This window comes from Bos mutus, chromosome 22, assembly GCF_027580195.1.
Source record: "Bos mutus isolate GX-2022 chromosome 22, NWIPB_WYAK_1.1, whole genome shotgun sequence".
Lineage (NCBI taxonomy): Eukaryota > Metazoa > Chordata > Mammalia > Artiodactyla > Bovidae > Bos > Bos mutus.
The window spans coordinates 58,686,967-58,704,888 of NC_091638.1; the positions used below are offsets into that span (position 1 = coordinate 58,686,967).

The window sequence follows — 17,922 nt, forward strand, 5'->3', positions numbered from 1 at the left end:
ACCCAGGTGAGGTTCCCATCACAGGGATGAAGGGGGACCCAGGTGAGGTTCTCATCACAGGGATGGGGGGGACCCAGGTGAGGTTCCATCACAGGGATGAGGGGGACCCAGGTGAGGTTCCCATCACAGGGATGAAGGGGGGGACCCAGGTGAGGTTCCCATCACAGGGATGAAGGGGGGACCCAGGTGAGGTTCCCATCACAGGGATGAAGGGGGGGACCCAGGTGAGGTTCCCATCACAGGGATGAGGGGGGGACCCAGGGAGGTTCCCTTCACAGGGATGAAGGGGGGGACCCAGGTGAGGTTTCCATCACGGGGATGAGGGGGGGACCCAGGGAGGTTCCCATCTCGGGGATGGGGGCGGGACCAGGGAGGTTCCCATCTCAGGGATGGGGGCGGGGACCCATGTGGTTCCCAACAGGGATCCAGCCCCTCCAGGGTCTGTGTCCCAGGGAGGCAGCCTCCAGGGGGGGCAGGTGTCAGGCTCTGGGGGACCTGGTTCCCATCTCCCGAGATGAGCCTGGGGAGTTCCCATCTCAGGGATGGCGGGGACCCAGGACGCTGTTTCCAGCCCCTCCTGTCTGTGTCCTCGGAGCAGCCTCCAGCAGGTGTCAGGCTCTGAGACCTGGTTCAGGATGAGCCTGGGGGAGCTGTTCCCAGGACGCTGTTTCCTCTGCTGGGGCGACTCTGCAGCCCCTTGACCCTGTTCACTCTCTGGGTCCAGCTCCATTCCCGCCTCTCCTGCTGCATTGCCCAGGCTCCCTGTCCTTCTCCCCGGGCGCCAGCTCCCGCACGTGTGGCGCCCACCCCTGTAGCCCTGCGGGGGTGACACCCGTGTCTGTGCCGGTCTGTCGCCTTGTTCACCTGGAATAGCACCTGGTGCCTCCCAGCAGCTGGCGTTTGGATGGCATGCACCTTTTTCGTGCTTTGTATGTCGTAGTCCGCGTGGAGTGCATTACCCCGGGGGTGGCTCCGGGGTCATCTCCGCATCACAGACGAGGAGGTGCACACGTGGCAGGCTTAGGGCGTCTGCTGAGGCCACACAGCCAGTGAGCGTTGGGACTGGGCGCTGACCCGCAGCTGGACTCAGCTCCACCCCAGCCCCTTGCTGTGGTGCCTCCATGTCCGTTTGCCCTCGGATCAGCGCTTGGTAAATCCAGAGTGTGGGAGACCGAGCCCACCGCTGTGAGCAGGGCCCCCACTAGACTGAGAGGGACGGGAACAGGGTGAGCCGGGCTGCCGGGGGGCTGCAGGCCCCTCAGAGCTCTAGGCGGCTATTCAGGAACGGGGTCCCTCGGCCCCGGAAGGACGGGCGGGAGGGGCTGGCGCTGTGCCGGGCCGGCCGCCGACTTGGGAGGACTTGATCGAGGCCCCCCTTGCCTTCAGGAGACAGGGCGGCAGCGGGCCCTGGGGGGCACTGCAGGCTGTGTCTCAGGGCGTCCGGGGGCTCCGGCCATGGGACGCGGGTGGTCACGGGCCTGGCTTCTCCCCGCAGATGCCCGTCTACGTCACCGGGATCACCAACAACCAGAACCCTTTCTCCTTCGGCAACGCCGTGCCGGGCCTGACCTTCCAGTGGTCTGTCACCAAGCGAGACGTCCTGGATGTCCGCGGGCGGCACCACGAGGTACTCACCCCCCGCCCCGGAGACCCTGACCTGAGGCGGGAGTGTTCTCACCCGCCCCCGCCCCGAGACCCCGCCCTCCACCCCGGATGACAGCCCGTCACCCCCCCGAGACCCCGCCCTCCATCCCAGATGACAGCCCGTCACCCCCACCCCTCCACCCGAGACCCCGCCCTCCATCCCGGATGACAGCCCGTCACCCCCACCCCTCCACCCGAGACCCCGCCCTCCATCCCAGATGACTGCCCGTCAGGCCCTTGTGAGGCTTCCTCGTCTGCTGCCACCCTGTCCCTCCCTGGGGTCCCACCCCCCCAGCGAGACCCCGTGTGTCCCAGATGACACCCGTCACCCCACCCCTCCACCCGAGACCCAGCCTCCATCCCAGATGGGTCCCAGGACAGGCTGCAGCCTTTCCCCTCCCCTCCACCCGACCCCCCTCATTCTTGCTGACCAGCCGCACCACCCAGGGGCTTAGAGGCAACCTCCGCGTGGAAGGGGCAAAGTCACTAGGCCCCAGAACATCATGGGCCCCTGGATGACAGGGGTCCCCAGTCTGATGACAGCCCGTCACCTGACCCCTTTCTAAGATGTCATCCCTGCCTCACCCCACCCCTGGAGTTTTCTCACCCCCACCCCTTGTCCCGAGACCCGCCCCCATCCCAGATGACCCCTTAGGCACCCTAGACCCCGCCCTCCATCCCAGATGGCCCCTCCCCAGGTCTGTGCTGGGAGGTGCTGGAGAGACACACCGCCCCGTGCATGTGAGCTGAGCTCCCCTCTTGTGGGGGAGGGTGGACACTTTTCCTCTTAAGCTCATTCTTGGTGACCTGGTCACCCAGGGGCTGTGCAGTGGAAGGGGTACTGGCCCTGTGACTCCAGGCAGTGACCCCAGGTGGGCCTGACCCCTTCTAAGACGGGCCTGCCTCTGCCAGCCCTGGAGTTTCTCCTTGTCTTGTTTGTGGACAGTGGGGGCCTGGAGAGGGGGTCAGATGGGGGATGGGGTCTCTTAGAGGCTGCCTGAAGCTCATACAGTGCAAGATGAGTACCCCCGGTCCCCTGTCCCCATGGAACCAGATCCTGTCCCCAGACCATCCCCATGGTACCCAGGCATGTGACTTCTTCACAAATACCCCATAACAAGGGCTCTGTGGGCTTGTCCCCAAGCCCAGGGGCCTGGGGGTGATCCACCCTGGGATGGGGCCAAGGCTCTACAGTGCAAGATGAGGACACTGGTCCCCTGTCCCCATGGCAGATCCTGTCCCCAGACCATCCCCTGGGACCCAGGTGTGAATTGCAGTCACAAATACCCCATAACAAGGGCTCTGTGGGCAGCACCCCAAGCCCAGGTCGTCGGGGTGATCCACCCTGAGCCCCACAGCCAAGGCTCTAAGCGTGAGAGCACACAGGGTGACAGGGGGCCCTGGGTGGTGGGATCTGGGGTGCCTGCCCTGTGTGGGAGCTGGGCCGAGGGCCCCAGGGTGACAGGGGACGCTCGGGATCTGGGGTGTTGCCCTGTCTGGGAGCTCGCAGGCGTCGCTCCGGCTGCCGTCGCAGTACAACTTTGCCATGAACGTGCTCGGCCGGGCAAAGGGCCGCACCGGGCTGAGGGTGGTGGTCAAGGCCCTGGACCCCACTGCCGGGCAGCTGCTGGGCCTCGCCAAAGAGCTCTCTGATGAGATCCAGATCCAGGTGAGGGTTGGGCAGACAGGAGTTGCTGTCAGCGGGGGAGTGCTGGCCAGCCCAGAGCACTGCTCCCCCAGGGCTTGTAGGGACACGTGGAGGGTGCTGGGGGCTGGGGACCAGCCCTGGGGGGTGCTCGGCCTGCGGGGAGCTGTGGTGAGGCTGGCAGGGCCTGAGCTGGGGCTCCAAGGTGCTGTGGGAGTCCAGGGCTGGGGTGACCCTGGGCTTCGTCGAGGGGAGGCGTTTGGGGCTGGGAGGGCCTGGCGGGGGCAGGTGGGGGACTTGGCCCATGCATGCAGAGGCCTGGAGGTCTACAGTAGCTCGATGCACTTCCAGAGCAGGAGCTGACTCTGAGCTGGGAGTCAGGTGCCTTCTGGGGGGAAGAGGCTGGAAAATCTGGGCCGGGCACGCATCTAATTGCCTATATTTCACAAGCGCTCGTGGAGGACGAGACGGAGGCAAACACCCCCAGGGCAGGGGGGTCACAGGGAGCAGGCAGTGGAGGGTCCCAGGAGGCCTCAAGAGCTGTGCCCCAGGAGACAGGGTGTGACCCCATTGTTCATAGATGGGACCCGAGCCTCAGGACGGGGGCAGCCAGCCTGCTCAGAGCCCCTCGAGGGGGCAGCGGCAGGGTGGACCTGTCCACCCAGGGCCTGGCCCACGGCTCTCTCCAGCCCCACTGGCCTGAGCACATTTAGCCTGAGGGACCCTCTTCTGCTGATGTGAGACTCAGTAATGTCCTGACCTCGTGCGTATGTGCTCAGTCGTGTCTGACTCTTTGCAATGCCATGGGCCGTAGCCCGCCAGGCTCCTCTGTCCATGGACTTCTCCGGACAAGAACACTGGAATGGGTTGCCATTTCCTCCTTCACGAAATCTTCCTGACCCAGGGATCGAACCCAGGTCTCCTGCATCACAGGCAGATTCTTTATCACTTGAGTCATCCAGGAAGCCCTTAAATGTAATATCTGGGTCCCCCTAAATTGCAGAGAAAGACTGAAAGTGACTCCTAGATATCATGAGGAAAGACACAGTTTCAAACCCCCTCTTCAAGAGGAAACAAGCCAATTCTAGGTCAGGCACATACCCCAGGCAGGGTGAAGGAGCACATTTCAGAGAGAAATGCCTATCTGCCCGGCCCCCGCCCCCGACTCCTGCCTGCATGTGCGTACACAGACTCACACACACACACACACACACACACAGATACAGATACATACACGCACAGACACACACACACACACACACAGACACACATAGAGACACGCACACACACACAGACTCACACACAGAGACGCATATACACACACAGACACACACAAATACACACAGAAACACACATACATACACACACACACAGAGACTCACACACACACACACACACACACAGAAGCAGATGTTCTTCCCAGCTGAAGACAAAGTGAAGCGAGCTCTGACCCTGTCCTGGAATTAGAGACAGGGCTTTGCATCTTCCGAATTCTGTTGCCTCAGTCGGGTCATTTAGCAGCTCTGCGCCTCGGTTTCCCTGGCTGACAGCAGGTAACTTTCAAGTGCATCGGAAACTCAGAGACGCTGGATCCAGCCCACAGAGGTGTTTTATTTGGCTCACTCAGTACTTCGAAACAGTCTTTTATTTGCTGCCAATGTTGAAAAATAGGAAGATTTTGTCTAAAAGCCCAGTGTGCGGCTCGTCCTGGAGACATTGGGTGATGCCACCGGCCAAACCGGCAGGAGATGAGACAGCCTCTCACTGATAGAGCTGAGCCCCCAGGTCACAGCCCCCAGGTCCCCTCGTCGCCCTGACCCCGGGCCGTGCCCCGTGCTGCTGGCACTGACGCTCCTCGGCAGGTCACGGGGCAGGAGAGGAAGGCCCCGTTGTGCCTTCAGCGCTGTGTCGGGGGGACCTCAGGGGTCACCTGCCCGGAGCAGTGGGAGGGGCCTGTCTGGGCGTGTGTTTCCTGTGTGATGCACAGCCAGTGAGGCAGCTTCGCTCTGGGAGCCGTCGGCCCAGCGGATGGGCTCACCTGGCTCTGGAACCCGGTCCAGCCCCCAAGACCATGCCCCGTGTAGGGAGCCCTGCCCCTCCGTAGTGTCCTGCACGTCCCCAGCTCTGGGAGGTGAGCGCGCCAAGGATGCTTCCCTCAGGACCCTTTTTACTGATGAGGAAGCCGCACCTGAGTGTGTGGTCAGAGCAGCTGATGGGAGGGAGGGGACGTAGGCCAGTTTCCTCTTCAGAAATCACCCGTTCGGTTTTAGACACAGGCCCTCGGAGCGTCCAGCTGGCCTGATCGTATCAGAAGCCAGCGGGGAGCCCCAGGGTGTGCTCAGCACCCAGGCTCGGTGTCAGGGGTGCCAGCAGCCCGAGAGTCCTCAGAGAGAGGGCCTTGGAAGGGTGAGGGCACAGTGGGCTGCGTGCAGAGAGCGGTCTGGAGTCCCTGGGGGAGGGCTGCCTCATGGGCTGGGGGCTGCCAGGGAGGGGCAGGGTCAGATCCCCCCGACATTGTCAGCTGTATCAGCCACTGGCCGGAGGTCACCAGGCACCCTGTCCCGGTTCTGTGAGATTCAGCAGGAGCCTGATAGGCAGAGAGGGTGTGAGGTGGGGCTGAGGGGGGTGCCTGGGGGGTCGTTGTGGGAGGGGCCGACGTGGAGAGCATGTCTGGCTGGGGGAAGGAGAATTCAGGCAGAGCCTCCCCAGCCTGGCAGTGTCACCAAGCAGGACCCTAGACCCCATCGCTGAGTGTGCCTTTTACACTCACACCCTGAGAGCTTGGGGGATCACAGCCCTCGCCCCACGAAGAGCCCCGGGGGCCTCCCCAGCGCACCTGCTGCTCCTGCCCAGCATGCCCTCAGCGCTCGCCGCCGCACCCGAGCTCCTAGCAGCGTGGCACCCGGGTCTCTCGACCCACGAGAGGCACGCCAACCCTGCACGTGGTTCCGGGGATCAAGGGAGAGCAGAAATCGCCCTCTCCCCCAGGTGTTTGAAAAGCTGCGGCTGCTGAGCCCTGAAGTAGAAGCGGAACACGTGCTCATGTCACCGAACTCATTCATCAAGCTTCAGACAAACAGGTACGTGACTCGGCGTGGCTCCATGTGGGTCGCGAGGCTGCGCTCACGTCCGACGGCTCATTTGTCAATGTCGGCAGGAGCTGTGAGTGCCAAGGGCCAGCCGCACCTCCCTGCCGTCCTCCTCCTCCTCCCGGCCGCGGAGATGGCCCGTGCTTGTCTGCAGCATCTCCCCTTGGGCCCTTCTCCTCCTCCCCACGGCCCAGACCGTCTCATGCTTTCTGCACAAATCCAGTTCTTCAAAGGCAGGAAAGTGCCAGCTTGGAGGGGTTCAGTCTCTCAAATGCCCCGTGTCTTTAAGACTTGCCACTCAGTGTAGTCTGGGAATTGGGACATCAGCTGGGGGGAGGGGGCATGTGAAAAATGCAGATCTCGGGCCCTCCTGGGTTGCTGAGACGCCTGTGAAGGCTGAGAAGCGAGTTCTGAAGCCAGCAGGCACACCAGACTCCTGCCTTGTGTTCCACGGTAGTGCTTTGTGTGTGAACTGCAGTTGCAAAGTCGGGAATTGCAAGGACGTTGGAGAAACACACACACAGACACACACACATCCACATACGGTGGGCACACAGCCAAAAGTGTCAGCGCCCGGCTCTGAGCTGGACTCTGGATCCCAGTCGGATGACAGCGGTGCCCTGGAGGAGTCTGGTGGGGGAGAGGGGAGTGTCGTGTGGGAAGGCTTGTAATAGAATGAAGCCGCAGCCCAAAGGAGGGCCTCCGTGCCAGGATTCTGGGGAGGCACGGCCCCCGTGGACATGCAGGAGTCGGGTCTCACAGGATGCGCAGGAGTCCTGCAGGTTAAGAGGAGGGCGTTGATGGAGGGGGCAGGAATTTGAGGCAGAAGCGGTGACATTTGCTTAAGGAGTCATCTGCGGAGGATTTGTGGGGCTGCGGCGCAGAGGGTGACTGGAGGGCGGGCCTGGGAGCTCTTCTTTCCTTCCTCTCTTTGTAACATCATGAATATGTAAAAGAGCAAAAGAGACTGCGTCATTTGTCTCCTCTCTGGTACACGTTATCAGTAGTTTTCCGAACCACATTCTTATTACAGCAACGGCCTGTTTTTATCCAGTTATTGGCGGAAGTGGGACGGGGCCAGGCCGTCGCTCCCGTTTCACAGCTGAGCAAGCCGAGGCTGGGAGAGGGGACTTGTGTGTCTGAAGATGCACAGTTGCTGGTGGGCCGTTGGGACTGCCTCTGGGCTCCATCCGGCTCCGAGCCCGCGGGCTTCCCATGTCGGTGGCCTCCCTCGTTGCAGAGCACAGGCTCTAGGCTTCGGTAGTCGCGGCTCACAGGCTGTAGAGCGCGAGCTCGGTAGTCATGGTGTGCAAGCTTAGCTGGTCCGTGGCACGTGGAATCTTCCCGGACCAGCCTAGAACCCGTGTCCCCTGCACTGGCAGGGAGATTTTTATCTACTGAGCCACCAGGGAAGCCTTAAAATGGAAGGATCTTTTGACTGCAAGCATCTGTGTGGCTCATGAGACCCTCAGCTCTCACATGCTTCCTGCCGACTGGCTGTGGAAGGTGCTGCCCTACTGGGAACCCTTGGTTTTCCAAATGAGGTTTCCCATCGGTGGCCAGTGAGCTGCAACAGGCTGTGCATGGCGGCCTGGTGCGTCGTGAGGCCAGGATTGTGTTGCTTTCTCTCCTTGAGCAGCAGCCATCTTGCCGCTGTTGTCTGCGAGCATGGGTGTGTTTCGTTTTCCCAAGGGATGGCGCTGCCTCTTTGAGCTACCGTGTCCTGGACGGGCCAGAGAAGGTTCCCGTCGTGCATGTTGACGAGAAGGGCTTCCTGGCGTCGGGGTCCGTGATCGGCACGTCCATGGTCGAAGTGACTGCCCAAGAAGCTTTCGGGGCCAACCAGACCATCATTGTTGCTGTCAAGGTAGGATCTTGTCTGCCTCCTTTTTGGAATAATAAGAATAGCAGTACTGTTTTCCCCTCGCAGGTGTGCGAGTAAAGATACTCACCTTCTAGCCAAGAAATTGTAAGAAACTATTAAAGGTCCTAGGTGAGACTATAAAGAAGGCTGAGCACCAAAGAACTGATTTTTTTGAACTGTGCTGTTGGAGAAGACTCTTGAGAGTCCCTTGGACTGCAAGGAGATCCAACCAGTCCATCCTAAAGGAAATCAGTCCTGAATATTCATTGGAAGGACTGATGCTGAAGCTGAAGCTCCAATACTTTGGCCACCTGATGCAAAGAGCTGACTCATTGGAAAAGACCCTGATGCTGGGAAAGATTGAAGGCACGAGGAGAAGGGGACGACAGAGGATGAGGTGGTTGGATGGCATCACCGACTCAATGGACATGAGTTTGAGCAAACTCTGGGAGATGGTGAAGGACACAGAAGCCTAACATGCTGCAGTCCACGGGGTTGCAGAGATTTGGACACGACTGAGTGACTGAACAGCAGTAATAGGTGAAAAGCTGAAGCATCTCCTGGGTATCAGAGCAGAGATCCTTGGACATGATTGATATCAATGAACTCATTTCATAGATGAATAACTGTGGCCCAGAGCCGTATGAGGTTTGCAGGACTGGCACCCCAGTGTCCTGACTGGCCATCAGTGCCTGGATCAGCAGACACCTAAGCGCAATGAACTCAGCATGTGCTGTCCTGGCCCAGAAAGCACTCGGTTACAGACAGCACCTGGAGGGTGAGGGGGCCCATCTCACAGGCGAGGCAGTCGAGTCGCCAAGGCCGCCAGGGGCTGGGAGTCAGGCTCTGGGCTCCAGCCCATGTCGGCCTGCCCCGGGTTGGTGCCCCCTGGTCCCCCCACCCCTGCCACCATGCCCAGCATGCCCGTATGTCCCCTGCCTCTCTGCTCCTGAAGACGGGATGTTCTCCTTGGGAGGCCCCTGGATCGGGTCCCGTGGTTTATCCTGAACAGAATTTTCTTTGCACATCTCATCACAACCACAGTGTAATCCTCGCTGACAGAGCAAATACATGACCTCTTGAATATTAATATTTAGGCTCTGCTTGGGTCCTGGGTGTCTTTCCTTATTAGTATCTTTTTGTTTCAAGATGGGCGTCTAGCAGGGAACCCCAACCCTAGTTTCCAAGTGACCGAAAGTGACTGAGGACGCGTCTCGGGTCACCAGATGGTACTGAGTGCCAGCTGTGTGCCCATCCCTGGAAGTGGGGTCTTTGAGGGGCTGGCGTTTTGGCCACGATGAATTTTACTGGAGACAGAGAACCAAGGTGGCTCTCTAAGGACCTTGGGTTCCCAGGCTCCCGAAAGCTGTCGTCCCTTCCTTTCCCATCCCCCCTTTCCCTGGAGCACCTCCAGGCACCTCGGCAGCATGCAGTGAACCCCAGATACCACCGCCGTCCGAGCGGACATTGTTTCTGCTTTAAATGCCTGGAGAGCCAGGTCCTCCGACGCAGCCCAGCATTCAAAGCCCAGGGGATGTTTTTGCAACATGAATAATGATCTAATTTTTCACAGTCGTGGACTCTGACTCTTGTGGGTTAGATTTCCTCGGAATGAGGCCAGCCACCGCAGGGAGGAGGAGGGCCAGCATCTGGGCTGGGCCAGTCTCTCCAAGACCCCAAGTCGGTCTCGCCCCCAGGCGTCATGCGCTGGGGAGCAGCTGGAGTGGGCACCCGTCCTGGGGGACTCTTGGGGGCACCCCTGGTACAGTTGTCACCGCGGCTGCTTGCTGTCCCCAGGTGTCCCCTGTTTCCTACCTGAGGATCTCCATGAGCCCTGCCCTGCACACTCGGAACAAGGAGGCCCTGGTGGCCCTGCCCCTGGGCGTGACTGTGACCTTCACTGTCCACTTCCACGACAACTCCGGAGACGTCTTCCACGCTCACAACTCCGTCCTCAACTTTGCAACCAACAGGTAGGCGGTTGGCCCCCCGCATTCCCCACGTGGAGTCACGTCTCCATCAGATCCAGATCTGACTCACACAGTGACTGATGACCACGCAGAGAAGCCAGTGCTGCTGAAGGATGAGTTCGTCACTCATGGTTCCCAAGAGCAGGGCGTTCACCCCACTCTCAGACCCCAGGAGAAGCACCAGGCTCGGCCAGGCAGCGGGCATGAGGGGCCGTTACCGAGAGTCTTTATTATGAGACACAGTCATTCGGCAGGGACGTCCCCTAATGCCCAGGAAGCGGAGCCCAGAGGTTGGGGCTTGTGGCTGGAGGTTTTTGCTAAGCCTTTGTGGGAGCTGGGCTGCAGGGGAGATGCAGACAGCCCTGGCCCTGCAGTCAGTGGACGCGCAGCACTCGCTGCTCCCTCTGCAAAAGCCGATCGGAGAAGGCGCATGCCTTCCAACGCTCGGGTCGGCCAGGACGGGGTCCGATGGTCACTGGCCTCTGCTGTGTGCAGGCCTGCCTACGTGCCATCTTGCTGACTCCTCACTGCTGCCCATTTGTAGAGGCCCAGAGAGGTCAGGCCACGTGTCTCAGGCCACACAGCCAGAGAGCAGGGTTTGAATACCAGGTTCCATTTGCGCTGCAAGGACAGTTCTTTTCGGCTGACACTTCCAGAATAAAACTGCAGCCTCAGGCCAAATATGAGGGGGAGGGGAGTGGTCTCCAGGAAAGAGAGCTGTGGCCCCAGGCTAGACCTGCCCACCTGTGAGTGCACTGGAGCAGCAGTTCTCAAAGTGTGGTCCCCACACGGCAGCATCGCCGTTGCCCGGGAACCCTTAATGCACGTTCTCAGGACACTTGGGTGTAACAAGGCCTTCAGGTGATTGTCAAGGCTGAGGACCACCATCCCAGGGGATGTAGGCCAAGCCAGGAGGAGCTGAGAGGAGCCTCAGACCCGGAAGGAGGCAGCAAGGCTCCAGCGTGTCCTCTCCGGGCACAGCAGGTCAATACCAGGGGCTGGTGACCACTTCAGCCTGGGCTTCCCGCGGGCCCTGGAGCAGATGTGTGCCCTGCGCTGAGCACACCTGGGCCCAGGCAATGGGAGAGCAGGGTCTGGAGTTGGGCCTGAGTCAAGCCTGGCTCTGCCCTCTCTGGGGCCTGTGAGCCTGGATGGATGGGTCACCCCTCCAGGCTGCCATATCTACACCTGTCGTGTGGGAAAGTGGCCTCGTCCTCGGGGCCACCAGCTGAGGCTGTGGTCACGAGGGCCTTTGGACTGTGGGGTGCTCCGTGCACACAGCAGGGCATCTGCAGGTCTGGGGCACAGGCCGCCCCTCGTCCAGCCCCCCAACTCCCCTGTGGAAGTCACATGGGCCCTTCCGTGGCTGGCGCATCCGTCTCCAAGAGAGCGCTCAGGGCTCGGGAGGCGGGGGCGTGGGGAGGGAGGCCATGGAGCTGGGGCCCTGACCCTCCGCTTGCTCAGCCCAGCCGTCCCTCCCAGCCCGCAGGGGCTGTCGTTCCCGAGTGCCCGCGTGTACCCACACGCCTGGCGCTGACCTTAGCTCTTTCCAGCTGCTGACCGGGTTTGCTGCTCACGTCAAGCCTGTGAAATGGGTACATGGTCAGCCCCACTCAGCAGATGAGAAAGCAGGTGGGCAGGGGCCATGCCCTTGTCCCAGTTACTTGTTTGAGGGCTGCCCGTGGCCCCAGAGTATCCTGGCTCCCTGCTTGGGCGGGCTGGGAGCACAGCCTCATCACCTGCTCTGGGCCTCGGCCTCCCCGTGGGACGTGGGGGTGCTGAAGCTGGGCGTCCTGTCTGGGCCGTGGGTGGTGGGGGAGTCTGGTTGGTATGGCCCGAGGCCCCTCACCTAGAACAGCTGCTCCGTGAACCTGAGCCAGGCGGCATCAGGGCGCAGTGGGCAGGCGCGGGGCCCAGCCGGGAACCTGTGCCAGACCCTCCTTGGGAGCTGGGGCCGCTCCCGAGACTTAGAGCCACGTCTCCCGTGCTGCAGGGACGAGTTCGTGCAGATTGGAAAGGGCGTCGCCAACAACACCTGCGTGATCCGCACGGTCAGCGTGGGCCTGACGCTGCTCAGGGCGTGGGATGCGGCGCACGGCGGCCTCTCCGACTTCGTCCCGCTGCCCGTCCTGCAGGCCATCTCCCCCGACCTGTCCGGGGCGGTGGTGGTGGGGGATGTACTCTGTCTGGCCACGGCCCTCGTCAGCCCAGAAGGTACAAGGGGTTCCAGCCGAGGGACGCGTGTCTTGGGTTGGGAGGCGGGAAGGGCTGCTCTGCCCCCTGGGGCCGGTGTGCATGTGGAGCTTGGTGAGGTTTTGGAGCAGGCGTCAGAAAACTGCTGTCCCGATCGGAGCCAGCCCACGGCCTCTCCCTGCACTGGGCTGTAAGTGGTGCTCGGCTGCACTCCAGCTCCCCGTGTCAGCAGCCGTTTTCATCTGTGTGCTGAGTGGCAGCGTCAGAGACAGACATGTCCAACCCCAGATATTACCGTCTGGCCCTTTACAGGGACCTGGTGGCTCAGATGGTAAAGAATTCGCCTGCAATGCAGGAGACTTGGGTTCCATCCCTGAGTCGGGAAGATCCCCTGGAGGAGGGCATGGCCACCCACTCCAGTGTTCTTGCCTGGAGACTCCCATGGACAGAGGAGCCTGGCGGGCTATGGGCCAGGGGGTTGCAAAAGAGTCAATGAAAGTGAAGTCGCTCAGTCGTGTCTGACTCTTTGCAACCCCATGGACTGTAGCCTACCAGGCTCCTCTGTCCATGGGATTTTCCAGGCAATGGTACTGGAGTGGATTGCCATTTCCTTCTCCAGGGCATCTTCCCGACCCAGGGATTAAACCCAGGTCTCCTGCATTGTAGGCAGATGCTTTACCGTCTGAGCCACAACGATAACAACAAACTCATTTTAAAACGAAGTTACACACTGCCTTTAAGGAAAAGCAAATATTATTTGCCGCAAATAGAAGGTGGTTGTTGAATGTTCTCATCGTGTTTATTATGTAACGAGGTTGGCTTTTCACTAAGGACCGCGGTCTAGTGACAGCTCAGAGTCTGCCACCTGCTCTGTTTGTGTAAAAAGGATTGCGTAGCAGGGTGGCTGGGCGGGGGCGATGCTGGGGGATGGCACGCAGAGGGCCAGCCCTGGAGGACCAGTGCCTGGGTCATCCCAGAATGGGAAATGACCATGAGGTTCCCGGCGGGGAGGCACTGGGCAGGAGCAGGTGGCATGCTCCTGCGGGGTGGCACTCGGGGAGCAGGTGGCGTGGCCAGGAGCTGGGGGGGTGGGGGCAGGCTTGGGGCAGCGGGGACGCTGCCCGGTGAGACAGACGCAACGGGAACGACTGGAGTGTGAGGTGTGGGAAAGAGGTCACGCGCAGTTTCCCCTCCCAGGAGTCCCCGGGACCTGGAGCTCGTCAGCCAGCAGCATCCTCCACGTCGACCCCAAGACAGGCGTGGCCGTGGCCTGGCAGCCAGGCTCCGTGACTGTCTACTATGAAGTCTCCGGGCACCTGAGGACCTACAAGGAGGTGGGCCTTGGGCACACATTTGACTCCCGGGGGGTGGAGAGCTCATCTTCCCTGCTGACTGCTTCTCTTCTTCATGTAAGAAGCTCCAGCGCCTCGCGAGGCAATTGGCTGGGGGTCATGAGCCTGGTGGGGGGCCGGCCCCTCCTCACAGGCTGCTGGCACCCCCGTCCACAGCGGTGGGAGGACAGAGGCAGCCTCTTGGAGGCATCCCCGCGCCCACGCCACCTCGACGGAGCCCCGTGGGCAGGACTGTCCGCGTGGGCGTCCCCCCGGGCGTGGCGGCCGTGGGCGGCCCTGTGCAGCGATTTGGCATCACCGGCAAAGCCAGCCTCCCCCAGCGAGTCACCTTTGGAGTCTTTGTGGAGGCGAACAAGACCGCTCTCTCTCCTGTCTATCTCCAGCCGAGAATGAATCAATGAGCGGAGTCTGGCTGCTTTCCACTCGTCTGTCTCATTCTCCAAGCAGCGTGTGCTCCGTGGAACCCAGCAGTGTGACCTAATAGCAGGCGTGTTCAGCGCTGCTGCTGGGGCGAGCTAGTGCAGACAGAGGCACCGTGTGACCGACAGAGCAGTGCCCCCCACCCCGAGAAGCCCCGGGGGTCAGCTGGACAGGCTTGGGCGGTGGGGGCAGGGGCGGGGCTGGCAAAGCAGGGCACCACCCAGCAAACGTGTGCAGGCTTTGAGAGCCAGCTCTGGGGCAGCAGAGGCTGACGTTGCGATCGGATCATAGCTCAGTTCAGCCGCTCAGTCGTGTCCGACTCTGTGACCCCACGGACTGCAGCACGCCAGGCCTCCCTGTCCATCAGAACATGCGTTCAATTCCAGGTAGCTCCTAGCGTGGTTAGGTGTGCGGGCTCTGGGGCCAGGCTGTGTGGGTTCAAATCCCAGCTGGACACGGACAGGCAGTGTGACCTCGGGTTGTCCTTTAACCTCTCTGTGCCTCAGTTTTCTTACTGGCAAAGTGGGGCTGACATTGTGTGGAATAAATGAGTCGTTCACGGGTGTGAAGCCCTTAGGGCAGACATGAGCTGCTGCTGTTCAGGGTAAGGACGTTGTAACTTAGGCCAGATGCAGTAGGGATTCATCAGAGAATTTTTTTAAGGCAAAGAGTGATGTTGATGAGAGGTACGTTTGGAAAGATTGCCTGGTACCTGGCCGAGTCCAGGAGCCCAAGGGAGGGGGCAGTGAGGCCTGGGGCCCCTAGGTGGGGCAGACTAAGGGTTTGGAGACACTCAGGAGGGAGGGTCATCGGAGCTCGGTGACCATTTAGGAGGAGGAAGCCTTGGGAGTGAGTGTCAGAGTCTGGCCTGGGCGATGAGAGGGGAGCAAAGAGGGGAGCAGGGAGGAAGGGCGGAGCTGGGGGTGGGTGATGGGGGTTTGAGGTGGCTGTGGCTCCTCTCAGCGGGGCTGGGGACCACGCAGCTGGGCAGCTGTGTTAGGAGCTCCAGGGCTGAACGCTGGAGACGGCGAAGGGTGGGGGCGTGGGGGGTCTGCAGCCCTAGAGGCGGTGGGAACAAACAGGGCCTCCCGGAGCAGGAGCAGTGGAGCTGGGTCTGGGGCCTCTCCCCGGGGCGGGGGAGTAGGCATTGCATGGGAGGGGTGAGCGGGGAGAGACCACCCCTCAAAATGCCTGTGTGAGCCTGCATTTGGTCAGGCTGGTTCTTCTTGAATGAATGGCACTGAAGTAAAACAGGTCCTTCTCTCTTCGCTGAAAGATTAATTAACTGAGCTGACGTTCAGAGAAGAGGCCGCGTGATTTCAGGCCTGACATCGACCCTGCCCCATGCTGGGAGAGGCAGCTGGTTCCATGGGGGCGTCCAGCCACCATGGGGTCTAGCCCAGCTCTGCCCCATCCACGCAAATCACGTGGCCACGGAGCCTCAGCCTTGCCCCCTGTACCGTGGAAAGGGTGGTACTTGCTCCCGGGCACTCAACGACCCACCCTGGCTTCCTCCTCAGATCGTGGTCAGCCTGCCTCAGAGGATTGTGGCCCGGTACGCCCGCCCTGTCCAGGGCAGCTTCCAGAAGGTCTCAGCCTTCAAAGTGATGGTCACAGTGGGAGACCGGAGCTCCAACCTGAGAGGTAGGGAGTGAGGGGCTAGGAGGCCTGGGGGGCCCTGCCGGGCTGGGGAGTGGGCCCTTCAGATTGGATTCTGTGTCCTTCCTGCTCAGACTCGCCTCCCCATCTCCTGAGAGGGCATTTAACCCTGGCTGGCCCATTTAACGCCCCCTCCAGCTCTTTAGAAATTCGAGTCCTCCAAGGCAGAAGCAGTGAGAGATGTTTCTGAAGGCCCAGTGCTGAGAAACTGCCTGTTTTGGGGCTTGTTGATGCAATGTCAGCCCCAGGCACCCAACTAGAGAAAGCCGCCCCCTGCCACCACACAGCCCTGAAAAGCTGGCCTAGCCGGCCTCGCTGTTCATTCTGATTTTCGTAATTCGAGTCCTGCATGGAATAGTCAACCTCTTCCCCTGCCCACGACAGTCCTGGACAGCAGCTGCCGGAAGTAAGTGTGTCCACAGGCTGTGCTGTCTCAGTCGCTCCGTCGCGTCCGACTCTGTGCGACCCCGTGGACTGTAGCCCGCCAGGCTCCTCTGTCCATGGGATTCTCCAGGCAAGAATACTGGAGTGGGTAGCCTTTCCCTTCTCCAGCGGATCTTCCTGACCCAGGGATCGAACCTGGGTCTCCTGCATTGCAGGCGGATTCTTTACCAGCTGAGTACCAGGGAAACCCAAGTGCATCCATACAGGTTTTTTTTTAAAAAAAAAAAAAAAAAAAAAACACAGCAAAACACCACTTAACCAGTAGAATTAAACGCCAGTGCTATCAATCTGCGGCAGCTTTGCTGCGTCGTGGCGGCCTCTCCCCACTCCAAGGCACGTGGGCAGGAACAGTGCTCAGGGTGCCAGTGGGGAACCGGTGTCCAGGGGTGAATTGTCCATTTCCCCTGGTGGCTCAGTGGTAAAGAACCCGCCTGTCAATGCAGGAAACTCAGGAGTCGAGTGTTCGATTCCTGGGTCCAAAAGGTCCCCTGGAGGAGGGCTTGGCAACCCACTCCAATGTTCTTGCCTGGAGAATCCCCATGGACAGAGGAGCCTGGTGGGCTACAGTCCACGGGGTCGCAGAGAGTCAGACACGGCTGAGCACATGTACACACACACGTGCTGCCAGGGGCAGACCCAGCTGCCCAGCCTCTGGACGCTCTCTGGATGCAGGCTCTGAGCAAATGCTGACATGGCCCGTTCCCTCAGCCTTCATAAGCTGTGGTCGTCAAGAGGGCTGTGGCGCAGGTCTGGTTCTCAGAGCAGCCGGCCCCCGCGTGGTCTGCTCTGGCGTCCTGTGCTGGGCTCTGCAGGCGAGGGCTGAGGCGGGGGCCGGGGGCCTGGGTGTGGCACCTCTCACTGCTCCCCCGTGTGCAGGCGAGTGCTCCCCCGGCCAGGCGGAAGGCATCGCGGCCCTGCGCCCAGAAGCCCTCCTCGGCTGCCAGCTGCAGTTCAAGCAGGACGTCTTCGACTTCCCGGCACGAGAGGTCTTTACCGCGGAGCCCGAGTTTGACGCCGCCCTGGGTGAGCCTGTGGGTCTGGAGGGGACATGACCTGCACGCTGGGTGTGTCTGTGGTGTGTCTGGCTCATGATGGCGGTCTCTCTGTGGGGCTCGTGTCTGTCAGGAGCCTGTCCTGGGGACGAATGTGGTCATCCTGGCGTCTGGGTCACTGCGACCTCCGGGAGGGTTCGCGTTCCTCCCCCAGTGGCTGCCTCCACCCGGGGAGAGGACGTGCTTCTGAGCTGAGAAACCTGGTCCAAGGCCTTTCCTGGTCTTCTCAGCTCAGAGCTTGGGGGCTGCTGCCTTCAAGACCTGGGAAGGAAGGGTGGTGCCCTGCACCGCCAGCATGATGAGGCTCTGGCAGGGGGCTCCGCAGAGGCAGGGCCCTTATTCACTCTTAGAGTCCTGGGCGTTTCTGGAGTGGAGCTGCTCCACAGACCTGCTGATCGGAGCCAGGGAGTTGGCGGCCGGCCCCATGGGGTGGCTCTGAGAGGAGGGCCGCCGTCACGGGAGCAAGCGACAGCTCAGGAGGGTCCCTGTGACGAGCCTGCTCAGCGCCCGGCTCGAGTCAGTGTTGTCGTGAGAGTCTCTGTGGCCGGGCGTGCAGTGCGTCGCTCAGCTCTTCCTGAGGACGCACGGCC

The 17,922-nt window shown here is 61.1% G+C and overlaps 1 protein-coding gene across 1 annotated transcript in view; it reads left to right on the top strand.

Annotated features, from left to right (window-relative positions):
- NUP210 (nucleoporin 210) overlaps positions 1-17,922 on the top strand; it is a 91,528-nt gene that overhangs the window by 67,697 nt on the left and 5,909 nt on the right. Inside the window, exons 27-35 of the mRNA XM_070360418.1 lie at positions 1,496-1,627; positions 3,155-3,313; positions 6,278-6,369; positions 8,071-8,245; positions 10,040-10,215; positions 12,206-12,426; positions 13,603-13,739; positions 15,698-15,821; positions 17,157-17,303. Coding sequence (XP_070216519.1) covers positions 1,496-1,627; positions 3,155-3,313; positions 6,278-6,369; positions 8,071-8,245; positions 10,040-10,215; positions 12,206-12,426; positions 13,603-13,739; positions 15,698-15,821; positions 17,157-17,303 — 1,363 coding nt within the window. The remainder of the gene's footprint in view (positions 1-1,495; positions 1,628-3,154; positions 3,314-6,277; positions 6,370-8,070; positions 8,246-10,039; positions 10,216-12,205; positions 12,427-13,602; positions 13,740-15,697; positions 15,822-17,156; positions 17,304-17,922) is intronic.